Raw genomic sequence first — 15309 nt, 5'->3', positions numbered from 1 at the left:
TATACATATACGTACATATATACATGTGTGTATATACATAAACATACATATATGCACACATATACATGTGTATATGCATAGATACACATATATAGATATGCATGCATATACACAAATATACATATGTATACGTGTGTGTATACACAAGTTGACTGACAGGTATTGGTAATTTAAAATCATGAACTGAACATCAGGGTATCTCATAGTTTCCATATATTATCAATATGCAGGTAGCTAAATAGCCAAAATTCAATAAGGAGACATTAGCTAATTTTTTTTTGCTAAAGGTAAACATGTCAATTTGTCACATAAAATCCTGTTCCTCACAATATGTCTTAAATTACATTTCAGAATGTCTTCTTAATTTCAAATCAACATTTAAAATCTAATAGTGTATTACCTTTTAAAGCCATGCTTCTTCTTATTCTACCTTCATTGGTTTATTTGTAAGACTTATAAAATGGCTTTTCCCCCTCTTTTCAGATTTGGCAGTGTGGTGGATCATTAGAAATTGTAACCTGTTCTCATGTGGGTCATGTGTTTCGCAAGGCAACCCCATATACATTTCCAGGGGGCACTGGTCATGTCATCAACAAGAATAATAGGAGACTAGCAGAAGTCTGGATGGATGAATTTAAAGATTTCTTCTATATCATATCCCCAGGTAAGCAATTCTGGCTGTTTTGGTTTGTTTGTTTTGGAGAGGAATAAATTAGAATTTCATGCAAATACAGGCATTTTCCTTGTTGGATCTCCTTATTTTGATGGTGGTTATTCATACAGGTATATTTGTAATGAAAATATTCAGAAACCTACGTTTTTGCAAAGATCTTCTTGATAAAATAATTTTAAATCAAAAATGTAAATTACACGGTATAATAAATACAATATTATGTAGCTTAAATGCTTTATTGAATCACAAACATAGATGTTTCTCTTCTTACCAGTATCATGGAGGAGAGAAGGGCATAATATAAAGAACTTTGGAAGGTGAGTCATTAACATGATTCGAGTCTTATCCTGACATGTGGACACTGAATTAATCTATTATTTGATGAGATTTTTTAGAGTTAAGGGACAGCAATGTGAGAATTTTTAGTACTTTGTCCCAGGGCTTGTCCCAATTTTGTTTTTGCTGTATACATCATCTAACTCTCGTAAGACAGTTTTTGCTTTTTATTTGACCTTTTTTTTGTGTGTGTGAAGAGCCAATAGGATTCATCTTTAGCAGAGATATTGAGGAAAAATGGACTCTTATATGCAGAGTCAACATTATTTTATAGAGAGAAAAAATGAGGACAACATGTACATAAAAGTGTAATTAGGAGGCAGTCTTATTTTTTTCCACAAATTTTCATACCTCTTCTGTGTCAGGAAGCTATTGCCAGAAATGCTATTTCACACACAGATCTATTTCTCCCTGCAATAGAGACCCATCCCAGATGTTCACACAATATATTTTATCAACAGTATATAAAATTCACAGTGAGATAGTGACATTTATGTAACCTTTTCATTTTCATTTGATGTAACTGCTAGAATTCAAACCAAATTGTAGCAGAAATGTACAATAGCAAATAAGAACAATAGTTGAAATAAAAAAAGGAAATGTAAATGCTATACATAATAACATGCAAATTGGGATTTCAGAAGATAAGTAATCAATGCTGATCTTACACCTTTGAATCATATTCATTCCTGATGACAAATATTATTTTTAAAGTGAGTAAGCACTAAAATCTGCACTATTTTCCATTTGGGGGAAAAAAAGCCAGAGAACTATTCTCCATAGGAGCATTTCCCAAACAGTGGTATGTGTTGTAAAATGACAAGCTTAATAGTTAAAGGATGAAAAAGAAAACATAGTGTCTAGAACTAATGTCATTAAGCTGCTCAGCAGGGAGTGTTGTATGTGGTAAAAAGTAGAGCTTTCACATCATAATAAGTATTATTTTTGAGAGTTACTGTTCATATAACACATGCTTATTTGTGTCCAAGCTAGGGACTTAAAAAGCCGAATACACACACACACACACACACACACACACACACACATACACACACATACATATATATACATATATGTATACACACATATATATACATATATGTATACACACACACATATATACATATATATACACATATATGTATACACACACACACACACACACACACACACACATATATAGCATTTGGGGAATATGCAGAAATTTTCTCCTGCCTTCCTGAAGACTGTTTTGCATGCTCCAGAGGTACTCTGCACCCTCTGGTGTGGACTCTGCCTTTACTATGCTCGAAAGTGTGGAGGTCAGGTGGGAAGAACATACCTTGAGGGAAGGAGAATGGATTAAATTCTCCACCTAGGTAACCAAAGCTGTCTACCTATCACTGACCCATTTGAGTATTAGTGAGGTCATAAAACAATGTGAGATTTACCATGAGGTCCCTGAAGTCTCTGAAAACTTTCAATAGCCCCTTGCTACTTTCCCAGTTTCAAAGTTGCTGTTTTCAGAAAGCAATTGTGCCAATCACGGCTGAGTGCTCAATCAGTATAACAATATTACCAGATGTTGCAAAATTCATGAAACCAATTGCAAAGCACTTAAGATACCAAGCAATGTAAGTAACAAAAAGAATTATCATCTCTATGAAGATGATTCTCAGATCTCTTTATCTACCCTTCACCTCTCTTGCCTTTCTGATTCACATCTTCAGCTTCCTATGGACATCCGTGATGGGATGTCCAAAAGACGTCTTAAATTTAGCATGTCTAGAAATGTACACATTATTTCTCTCTCAAGTCACTCCCCCTTCTGTTCTGAACTAACTGTTAAAAATACCACCAAATTCCCTTTCACCCGGTGTTGGACCCTAGATGTCACCCTCTACTCCTCTCCTCTCACTTTTCTCACTCACCCCAATATTGAATTTTTTTGTTAAGTCCTGTTGATTATATCTTCTTAACATCTGACACATGCACCAACCTAGTACAGACTCTCATCACCTTATGCTTGGACTATTGTAATATCCTCCTATTTTGGTGTTTTTACCTCAAGTATTTCCCCATTTCAGTCCATCCTAGAATCAGCTGCCAAAGTGATCTTTCCAAAACACATATGACTAAGCTGTTTCCTTATTTAATAAACTCTAGTGTTTCCCTGTTTCATCCAGGGTCAAATACAAAATCTTTTGTTTGGGATCCTTCACAATCCAGCTCCTTCCTACCTTCCTAGTCTTCTAACACTTTCCTCCCTTCCATAAACTCTACAATCTAGTTACTCTGACATCCTTTCTTTACCTCACATAAGAGACTCTATCTCTGGTCGCAGCCTTTTCAATGGCTGTACCTTATGCCTCTCATTCTTTGTCTCTTTTTTCTTTGTCTCTTTTGTCTTCTTTGTCTCTGGCTTCTCTAGATTCCTGAAAATTTCAGCTTCAACATCACTTTTGTCAAGTAACCTTTCCCATTTTTTTTTTGAATTCTAGTGCCTCCCCTCTGAAATTGTCTCTCATTTACACTGTACATATCTTATACATTGGTAGTTATTTGCATGTTGTCTCCCTCATTAGAACGTAAGCCTCCTTGCTGTGTTCTTGAAGCTGCATCAAATAGTTTCCATTAAGGGCAGCAATGTAAGCTCTTAAAAGGACAACTACTTTGCACCTAATGTGGATGAATGATATTGATATAGTGAAAATGATAGCTAATATTTCCATAGTATTTCAAGGTTTGGGAATCATCTTGCATATCTTCTCTCATTTGATCCTGACAATGACCATGTGAGATAGGTGCTATTATTCTCTTCATTTTACAAATGAGGAAATTGAGGCAGAGAGGTTTTGAATTACATTCCCAGGGTTATTAGGTTTTAGTAAGTTAATAAGGATTAAAATTACAATCTTTGTTACTCTCTGCTGAGTCAACTAGCTGACATTTGCTAAGGCAAGGTTTTTATCAGTTCTTATAATACAGTTGTAAAATACAACCACAGGACACAGTAGTTTAAAGAAAAAATAATAATCAATTCTATCATCATAATCATTATCATCATGACTACCATTTATATAGCACCTACTGTGTGCTAGCAACTGTACTGTGTTCTTTACCTCATTTGATCCTCACAACAACCATAGGAGGTCAGTACTATTATGACCCCCCATTTTACATTTTAGGAAATTGAGACAAGGATTAAGTGACTTGCTCAGGTTCATATAGTTAGAAAATGTCTGAGGCTAGATGTGACCTAGCCTCAGACACTTCCTGACTCTAAGCCCAGTGTTCTACCATAAAGTAAATATAATAAAAGTATTATATTGGGACAATTATCATAAAATATTTATAACTTATCAATGTAATAAAACGTTTGTGATATAAAATCATTCATAAAATAGATAACAAGTAATGTTACCCATACACACAGAAGTACCCTTTCTCATGGTTTGCCATACCCACCTGGGAAGGGGACTCCGAATGGGAACATATATATCCATGGAACAAGCATGGTGTGGCGAATGCATAGGGAACAAATATGATGGTGGCACATACATAGTTAGCCAAGGTAAATCATGCATCTTAGACTGTCAATTTGCCATTGTCTTCTGGGAATTCCATCATTCTGGGAATGCCATCAGCTGTCATCAACCTATATCATGTCAATAAAAGCCATCATCTAGTAATGTCAAATTTCTCTGCTGACCTAGGGTCTTTTCCTAGACTTATTTGTAAGTCTGTTTTCCTGTTGATTTTCCCTATCTGTTGATCTACTCTATAACTTCTTTGATCCTAATCCTTTCTTTTTCCTGTCTACTTCTCTGCCATTTCCCCTACTCTCTGGCCCAAAGATTAAATTCTTACAGACAAGGCAGTTTTCTCCTTGTTCTCCCCTACTGTCACATAAACATTATGTTGGCCTATTCTCTTCCATGTATAGGGAAGAGACAGACTCAATGGGGAATGCTAAGACTGTTCCCTAAGTATATGGAAAATAATGTGTTTGAATTTGATTGCTTCTAGAAGAGACATTTAGTTTAATTTCCACTGTTCTTTGGGACTTCCAGTCTTTACCAAAGATGGGTAGTACTCCCAAGACTACTTCCAACTAGGAGATAAATTAGATTGAACTGAAATACGATGAATAAGAGGTTATGCATATAATAATGCCGTCATCCAACATGACATTTATAATTCAGGAACCTAAGGCTAAATTTTTAATAAGGTCATTTTTTTACATGTGTAGTGATTCTTATTTTTTTTCTGACATTTGCCATTCGTTTAGGGAATTGACCAGGGTTATAAATAACTATGATTAAGGATGCCTATCATAATAATATAATGTTTCATCATTACTGTCATTTGCATTTACGATGCAGCTAAATGTCCTGAGCTGTTTCTGTTCTGTCCTATTTACCTTAGAAACATCAGTCAGGAACTCAGTATGGTTTCTGGATGAGTATGTTGGCAGTTTAATTTTGGCCAGGAAACAATTTAGGCTTTGACACTTTGACCCCTGTGTACTTTATTTCTATAATGGCTTCTAATGATAACTTAAAAAATAATTCAATTGCTTTCCGGGTAATTTTCTAAACATGCACATAATATAGCAGCATCATTTTTTTTTTAAACCCTGTAGGCTCTTAAAGCCAAAAGCAGTTTTTTTTTTTTAAATTGATGATTGGATCAGTTCAGTTTGAAACAGCAAATCCTGTGAAAGGAACTGATGTGTACAGGAGCAAATCATTACAGAATAGCCTGTATTATAGATAGAAAACTCCTTAATTTCAGGTAAGAATTAAGAGAACTATAAAGTTATAAGTGTGATCATCAAACTAAATATTTATTTATCCAAAATGCTGGCTGTTGAATAAAGATAGTTTCCTTCATTACAAAATTTGTTATCTACATTTTCACTGATGTGTTATTGGAAGCAGCTGGGCTTCTTCATGCTCCTAAAGGTGGGGTTTTTTTTCTCCTGATGGGCAATAGTTTGTTCTCTTGTTTGGGACTAAAGCAAATGGAAAATAAAATTTGGCATTTCTAAAGTATATGTTGAAAAATCTTGTGAACATGCCATTCCTGTTTGAAAATATCACGTTATTTTGATCTGTATTCCAGATAAACAAATCTCAAACCTCAAAAAAATATAAAATCCTCACCTCGGAAATCGGATTAGATTACAGAACCTTTGCCACCATTCTGCCTTATCCCACCATTTTAAAATAACTATACTTACTATATTTTTTGATCTGTTGCTTAAAAATCACCAAATTACATCAACTTTTCTATCCACACCACATCAGTACCCTGTGAAGCCTTGGTCTATCAGATTGGAAAACTGGTGGGCAAAGGAAAAAAAATTCTTCCAGAGCTTTAAATAATAATTTTTAAAAAAGCCCATAGCCCAACAATTTCCCAAATAAAAAAAAAAGCCCATAGCCCAACCATTTCCCAATAGTTCCCATATTCCCTCTTTTTTTTTTAGCTTTTTCATATTCTTTTTTGTGTCTTGTCTTTTTCTCATTAGATCATAAACTTCATAAGAGCAAAGGATCCTTTTTTATTCTTATTTGTATCCCCAACACATATAGAATGGTAATGTTTTGTCATTTAACTTTCAGATAGTAAGTATGCAAATATACACTTACAGAGGTTGTCTCAAAAGTCTTAATATGAATATATACATGGAACTATGTATGTATATATGCATATTTTACCATAATTTATGTCATGAATTCCATAGCTATGATTCATAAATGTCTCATCACAATGTGCATTGTAAGGCACAAACATTTTATAATCAGCGATCAATGTAGTGCTTAATGATCTTTATAATGCATAGAAATATAGCTCTAATTCTCACAGGTTGATCTCGTAAGTACAGGTTTTGATGTTTCCAGCAAAAAGTACAGTAATTTTGTGTGAGCATGAAAGATTTTTTTTTTCTCCAGGGATATAAGTTTTTGGTTGACTTAACATGAATTCATCTGAACAGAAAATGCAGCATACCTGAAATTAGTATATATTTTTGAACTATTATGCTTGTTTCCTTATCACAGCTTTGCTATTAACAAATACATATTTTATCAGCAGCATTTGCACTGGGCATGTGAGTGGTTTGATGAACTGAGGAGCTTACAATTACCACATAAGATACATTACTGAGATATGTAGCATCTTTAGAGAGTTTTTTTTGGGGGGGGAGGAGCAGAGGAGATACTTTCCCTCATTTTTCTCCCTTGTTATTCCCCAAGATTCTTTTTGGAGCCAAGATTCAGGATGCTCTATATTATCTTGGATCTCATCCCACTAGAAGTTCCTCCCAGATCTAGTCACGTAGGCCTAAAATTCACTTAGATCTCATATAATGATAAAAATATTTTGTTTAGATTAGAAAGCAAATTCTGCTTTTTATGTAGCCAACACACGTATGATAAAATTCAGCTGGCACAATCACATCACATGGTGAAGTTTTTCCTTTCCTCACATCCATCTCTATTCTGATGACCAAATGCCATGATTTCAGGGTACTCAATTCAAGCTACCATCTAAGAACAAGCTTTAGTTTAGTTTAAATGGATGAGGTTAAAAAAAAAAAGGTTTACAATCACCATAGGAATATTAATACCTTTACTGTGAATGTAACATATAAGAACAACAATTTCATAAATGAGGTGACGTTTTCCCAGGGTCTGACAGAAAGTGGACTGTATCAGATGTGCAAGCCAGGCATCCTCAGTAGAGATCAAATCTCCAAAGCCTTCATTAAGATTGTATCAGTACTGAACATCCAACCTTGAAAGAATAAAGGACAAATCTCAAAGTCTTTGCAACTCTTAGCAGAAATAATATTTTATGCTATTTTCATTGTCCCCTACTTCCTCTTTATCCTTTTGTTTCTGTTCTTCCTAGCGTCCATTTTGAAAAAGAAAACTCTTACCCCTGAATGCATAGGAATGCTTCCAATCAGAGCCTATACTAGCTCTGAATCATCAGTTGCTAAGCTCTTTATAGATAATACCTATTTTTTTCTCTAAAGACAGGTATTACAAATAGATGAAAAGTATTTATATGATATTATTGATATTTTTAACAGACAGATATTTTTCCTTTAATCAGTCAACATTTTTTCCACTCTCTCTTCTTTTTTTTTTCATTTACCAAACATTGAGTTTTCCTGAGCACCTATAATACAACAACAAACTTTGTGCCTGGGAACTGGGAAGGACTAGAACTTTTACTGCCTACAGTTTCATAAATACATAGAGAATCTGAATCATGAAAGTCAGTGAAAAAATCAAAGTAAACTGAGTGATCTGCCCAGATGATATTTTGTCAAAAGAGTAAAAAGGACCAACAGGAATGTTTATGATTTTATGTATTGAAAACAAAACAAAACAAAAAACAGAAAGTAATCTGTTGATTCTGTATGATACATGGATATTAGTTCATGAGATGATATTGACTCTCATTCACACGATAAACATGATTTTTCCTCATTTTATTTTCTGTCCATGAAATCTAGTAAACAAATGCCACAAACAGTGTATGGAAAAGTGCCCCAAAATAACTCCTGAATTTATCTATGCCTTTTGCTATTGAAAAGTCAAAGGTTATTATTCCAGCCATGAGTGACAATCCACTCGTTATTAACAGAGATTCTCAGGATTGTTGGATTTAAATTTGGAAAGTGTCCCAGACATCATTACTGCCTCCCCCACCCATTTTACAAAGAGAAAACTGAAGTCAAAAGACATGAAATATTTGTCCGAAATCAAATAAATCATAAATACATACTTAATTCCACATCTTTTCCCTCCAAATCTAAGGGTTCTTTCTGCTATATTACAGTGTTTCAGAGATGGCTGGTTTATTCTAACAGTAAATCTGAACAGTATTGGTACTGAGGTTTTGCTTCATAGTTGTACAGAATACAATATGATAAGGCCTATATTGTTGTAGATCTTATATAATAGACATCTACAAGGTAGTTACTACCATAGAGTAGCTCATATTCTAAGCTCTGTGTTACAGCATTTAGCCCATTTCCACTCCTCCAACATTATTAAAAAGAAAAAAAATACTGTCCTAATTGCCATTTTATGAGTAATTATTACAAAGGAAGGATAGACTTTAGTTACAAACTTCCTCTAGTCCACAATTTTGTCTAGAAACTGCCTTAGCTAAACACACATTGTTTGTGGCAATATGCCATTCATCATCTAACAATGTGTGGCAGTCATGAAGTTGGGACTGGCCTTTTCCACTCACTGGCTTTTCTCTACGGAATAACACAAAATAATTAGAATAATATGAGCGTGAGCATATCAAATGAAAGATAACGAAAATATCCATTTTTAGCACGTGGGAAAGAAACAAGCATTTATCAAGCTCCAAGCATGTGCCAGTTATGGTGCTAAGCTTTTTGTTAATACTATTGCATTGGATCCTCACGACAACCCTGGGAGGTCGGTGCTATTATTATTCACATTTTATATTTGAAAAAACTGAGGCAAGTCAGGCTCAATTATTTCCCAGGGTCATACAGTATGAGTCTGGATTCGAATTCAGGTCTTCCTGACTCTAAGCCTCAAGTTCCATTCACTGTGCCACCTAGATGCCTCAGTATAAGAAATGAAACAAGTTCTAGTATGGATGGACTAGAACTTTTTGTTTGTTTGTTTCCCATGTTTCTTCTTAAAAGTAAGAATCCCCTGCAAAAACTAAAGGATGTTTTGATTTCTTTGAAAAGCGTTTTAAACAAAATGGCAGCTGACATAATGAGTAACAGATTCATGTCAGTCTTTATCTTTGACCAGAATGTTTTATATTTTGAATCTGATGTATTATTAGTAAATGGAATTAAGATACTCTCTAAGTATCTGGGAGCAATGATAAATTGTATCAGATGTTAAAATTATTTCAGTATTTGAATAAGTTAACTAAATGAAATTACACTGATAATATCCCTACTACTGTTTTTGAAAAATTACCATTATCAAATACTCTCTTCTATGTGGTAGTTAAAAAAAAAAAACTGCTCTGATTTATAACCTCTGTGGGCATTTTCTTGGTATAGTGCTTCTAAACTGTGGGAAAAAATACTGTATTACATTAGAAAAGTGTTACTAATTTCTCTGTTTTATTTTAGATTATTTCAGTCATTTCAGGAATTGAGTTTCATTTGAAATAAAAACAATTATTTAATTTTATGGCTGAATTACAACCTTTAGCGTATATGGATGTTATTAAGCAAGTTGTTTGTCTTCCTCACTTTGCTATAGCTTTTATAGTGTGTGAACCAGTTCTTCTCTATGAGATTCTTCTAGCATTGAATAGTACAGCTGCATGAACTGACCCTGCAGACCTCAAATATGAATGACCTTTTCTAATTGCTCAATCTACTTACAAGCAGTAATTTATGTAAATTGAACTTATTGTTTAGAGATGACATGTTATCATTGGATAAATTTCCCCTATGAAGAATGTTGTGACATTAATTCTTTTGCTAGTGTGTGAAAGGTTATTTCTCATTGCACATGACAAATTCAGAGTGCAGACAGGTAACAAAGATCACAGAATATCATAATTGAAAGGGACCTCAGAGGCCAGCTAGTTGAATCTGCATGTTGCCATGAATACTTTTTATAACATCACCCTAAACTATTCTTCCAGCCGTTGCCTGAAGATCTCTCATGGATAGATATTTACTCCCATCTGAAGTAACCCATTCGACTTTAGGAAAGCTCTTAGTCTTAGAGTATTCCCCTTATGAAGCCTAAATTTTCCTCTGTGACTTTTTCCCATGTCTTGTATTTCGGCCCTCTAGGGCCAATCAGAGGGAACCTAATGCCTCTCATGCAGAATAGTCTTTCATATATTGTAGGTACTATCATGATACTTCAGAATTCTTTTTTTCCAAACTAAACATCCTCATCTCATATATGATGAAATCAGTTAATGTGTTTTATCGAATTATATAGAATTTTATAAAATGTTCTTCACAGTCCTGTTCATTCTCCTTTGCACTTTCCGTCATATCAGTAACTTTCCTAAAATGTAGTGCCTAGAATTCTATCTGGGCAAGGCAGCCTGAGATAACCTTGGCTTTATTAGAGTCCATTATTCTACTGTTGGCTCACTAATTAAATGTTTTTAGAGGAACTGCTATCTACTCATACTTCCTCCGTGATATACATGTGAAGCATATGTGTGTATATGTATGTATGTATGTATGTATGTATGTATGTGTGTATATATGTGTGTATATGTATATACATACATGCATGTGTGCACATATGTGTATACATGTAAAATATACCTACATATACATTACACATAACATGCATGTGTCATCATGTGTTTGATTTAACATAGGTTTCAGACTTTGTATGATCCTGCTAAATTTGTCCTTATTAGATCTGGAGCAATGTAAGAATCTTTTTTTTTTTGGATACCAACTATGTCATTCAATATATTAACTAACTATCCTTCTCAGCTTTAAGTTATATGCTAACTTTTTAAAAATCGCTTCATCGAACTCACCAATAAAAATATTAAATAGCAAAGGTCAAGGGCAGATGCCTGGGTCATCCTACTTACAACTTTCCTCCAAGTCACAGATTCATGGTGACTCTTCAGATCTGATTATTTAACCAGTATCCAAATCTTTTCAAGCATACTATTATCTAACTCACATTTCTCTGTTTTGTCACTGATGATTCCAAACTTTAATTTTGTAATATGATAAAGTACCTCTCAAGCCTATCAAAACCGCATTAATTTTAATTCTTATCAATTTATATGCGCTATACTGTAACCTTTCTTGCCGGTAAGATATCAACAGATAGACAATGATGTCACAAAATCATACAATGTGTCTTAACTCCTGAAAGGTTGTTTATCACTGAGGTAATTAAAACAGAAGTTTTCTAAGAAATCATAGATAAAGCAAGGTTAGGGAGTTATATATCCTAGGTGACTCAGTAGGTATTAATACAGAGAACTTTTGTGATTGCAGTTGTTCAGTCATGTCTAACTCTTCAATAATAATGCACAGCAGATAAAAACTGACATCTGAACTCTACACTCCATAACAGGAAAGCCATGTACAGATTTTTTTTGTTGTTGCCCCTTTCACAGGTATATAACTTAGTAGAAAAGTAGAGTTAAAGGGCAATAGAATTTCATAGCACCTATTTTGGAGGAAAGAGATAGCTAAAGGAATTAGAATAAGAGATGGGAGCAGCTAAATGTCACAGTGCATAGAGTGCTGGCCCTGGAATCAGGAGGATCCAAGTTCAAATTTGGCCTCAGACACTTGACACTTACTAGCTGTGTGACTCTGGGCAAGTCACTTAATTTTATTGCCTAGCCAAAAACAAAGAAAGAAAGAAAGAAGAGAGAGAGAGAGAGAGAGAGAGAGAGAGAGAGAGAGAGAGAGAGAGAGAGAGAGAGAGAGAGAAAGAGAGAAAGAGAGAAAGAAAGAAAGAAAGAAAGAAGGGGGGGTGGGGTTGGTGAGATGCAAAAGAAAAACAAATGAATCAATATAAAAAGTAAGTGCTTACTATATGCCATGTACACCACTAATCAACAAAATGAAACATTGAATTGTAGCAAAATTTTGTCCTGTTGACTTGCATCAGAACAGTGCCTACCAAGAGTAATTTTTACATAAAAAATGATTTGCCTATACTATAGTGGGAATTACTAGGGGAAGTGATTCATCTTTCCATTGTGATTGTTCAGGGTTATCCTTAACAATGGGAGAAAATAATTGAAACTTTTAAAAAAAGTTTTTCTTAAAGCTCCAGCTTAAGCAAATGTTTTTACAGTGGTCTGATATACCATTAAATTTCACTGGGAAGACTAACCATCCTTCCATCTGCTATAGTATTTTTTATTTCTTTTGGAGGATTTCCATTTTCACTGTTTCTAATTACAGTAAGTTTAACAGATCCTTAGTTTCATAAAACAGGGAGTAAAGGTTGGATTTATTAATTATAATGGGCCCAAAAGAGAGACTCTTGGCTAAGCAAATAGGTGTTATGAATATGATTCTTAGAATTAAAATTTAGCTAATGATGTCACTTAATTGTAAACTGGTGCTCTTTTGTTCATTATTTAGCATAAATAACTGTCACAAAATATAACATTAGTGACAATGGCATTCATTGAAAGATTGAAGAGAAAATTTTTCACATTTCAGAAAATAAAATAAGAATCCATACAACAGCAACCAGTTTTCTACATCCTTGTCCTTTTCACCAAAGAAATTAAGAATATTTACTCTATAAATAATGTTGTGATTTTTAACCCACCTCTTCCCATTCTCAGTCACTGAAAATATTGATTACTGGGATAGTTTATAAAGTAGACATTAGTTCTTCCCTTTACCCACAGTCACTGAAGTATTCATAGAAATTTCCCTAGGCTCCTTTCACAGTATCCAGGCCAATTTTCATATTTAAAAATCACATTTTTTTTCTTATCTCAATTTAATAGATGTATTTCTCTTCTCTACCTCCTGTCAGAGTCATTTGGCTGTTTGTGGGCTTACTGTAGTTACTGCTGCCAATAAAACACATAAATAAGATTATATCTTAACAAATAAAAAAAAATCAACAGACACAACTCCCTACTAGTTGGCTAGTTTCATTTAACATTACAAAACATTAACCCTCCTGTTGGTATTGCTGCTGTTGACAAGAAGTGTGGAATAATAGGAAGAGCATTGAACTTGAAGTCAGATTAAGTAGTTTCAGATCATAGCTCTATCACTTCTTGCTTGGTGACCTGGGGTAAGTCACTTAACTTAGCTAGGATTAGATCTTAGATGAGGCTTCAGTTTCCTCACAGGAAAATAAGGGCATTAGATGAAATGATGTCTAATAATCTTTCCTGTTCCAAATTCAGTGACCTCTTATTTTGAAATATAGTTCTTAACACTCTCAACTTGATTTTTTTTTCCCATTTGGCAGAAGGTTGGCACAGAGGTTACAGTACTGGGACTAGGAATTAGGAAAACAAGTTCATATCTGCCTGCAGATATTTGTTAGCGGTGTGACCATGGGCAGGTAATTATAATAGCAACTACCTCCTAAGGTTGTTGAGCAGATGACATGAAATACTATTTGTAAAGTACTTAGCATAGTAACTAGCAGATAATAGGCACTGTATAAATGCTTCTTCTGACCCCAATTTCCTGCATTCCATATAATTAAAAAAACCTCAGACACAATTTCCCAGATGAGGAAGGAAAGAGAATAAACATTTATATAGCACCTACTATGGATCAAATACTGTGCTAAGTGCTTTTTTTTCTTTATTTCCTTCTTTCTTTGTTTCTTTTTACCAAATATTTCATTTGATCCTCATAATCATTCTCCAATGTAGGTACTATCATTATCCCCATTTTACATTTGAGAAAACTGTGACACAGAGAGGATAAGTGATTTGTCCACAGTCATATATCTAGTAAGTTTCTGAGGCCAGATTTGAACTTAGCTTCAGATAACTCATTATATTCAGACCACATAATATGAGTCTTTATGTTTGTGAAAGAAAAAAGAAAACATGTCCATACACATTACCTTTGAGGGGAGATTTGGCGATTTAGCGAAGATGGGCCGAAGAAAGACTGAATTGGATTTTATAAAATACATCCTGCATAGGCTTTTGGTATAGGACTGGAAGGAACCTCAAAAGTTATGTAGTTCAAAGTCTAATTTTTTTTTAAGATGAGAAAAATTGAGGCCTAAGGAGGTTAAATGCTTTATACAAGGTCATGGAGGATGCTAGAATAGCAGAACTTAAAAGGAGCATAGAGATCAGCATACCTAACTCCCTAATTTTAGAGCTGGTATCACTAAAAATTACATAATTATTTAGTAGCAGAGCACTGCACTGTCTATTTGCTGCCCGCTCTATTATATCGCATTGCCCTTGATGGAGTTGCTACTTCTCATTCTCTGGCTTTCTTATATGTGCTGTCAATCAGTAAATGGGAGAACAACAATGTCTAAATTCAGGGAAATCATCAGTTCTCAATTCAACTATCTGTCATCTTTTCCCACTTTGTCAATATATTGCTTTAAAAAATACATCTACCTCTCTCAACCACATTAACCTCTGAGCTCCCACAGTGTACAAACATATGCAAACATACATGCATGCATACATTTTGTGTGTGAATATATATATATATTTATATATGGTGTGTGTATACATATAGATGTATATATGCATATACATACCACAAATATATACATGTATGAGCATGTATACACATGTACTTTATATATAATTAATAT

The 15309-nt window shown here is 34.1% G+C and overlaps 1 protein-coding gene across 1 annotated transcript in view; it reads left to right on the top strand.

Moving 5' to 3' along the window:
* GALNT13 (polypeptide N-acetylgalactosaminyltransferase 13) overlaps positions 1-15309 on the top strand; it is an 828252-nt gene that overhangs the window by 563318 nt on the left and 249625 nt on the right. Inside the window, exon 8 of the mRNA XM_078146313.1 lies at positions 484-664. Coding sequence (XP_078002439.1) covers positions 484-664 — 181 coding nt within the window. The remainder of the gene's footprint in view (positions 1-483; positions 665-15309) is intronic.

The sequence above is a fragment of the Phascolarctos cinereus genome, unplaced genomic scaffold (genome assembly GCF_003287225.1).
Source record: "Phascolarctos cinereus isolate Bilbo 61053 unplaced genomic scaffold, phaCin_HiC Scaffold_726;HRSCAF=1367, whole genome shotgun sequence".
NCBI classification, from domain to species: Eukaryota; Metazoa; Chordata; class Mammalia; order Diprotodontia; family Phascolarctidae; genus Phascolarctos; species Phascolarctos cinereus.
Note: the sequence above shows the minus strand (reverse complement) of the source record. Positions and strands in the feature narration are given on the sequence as shown.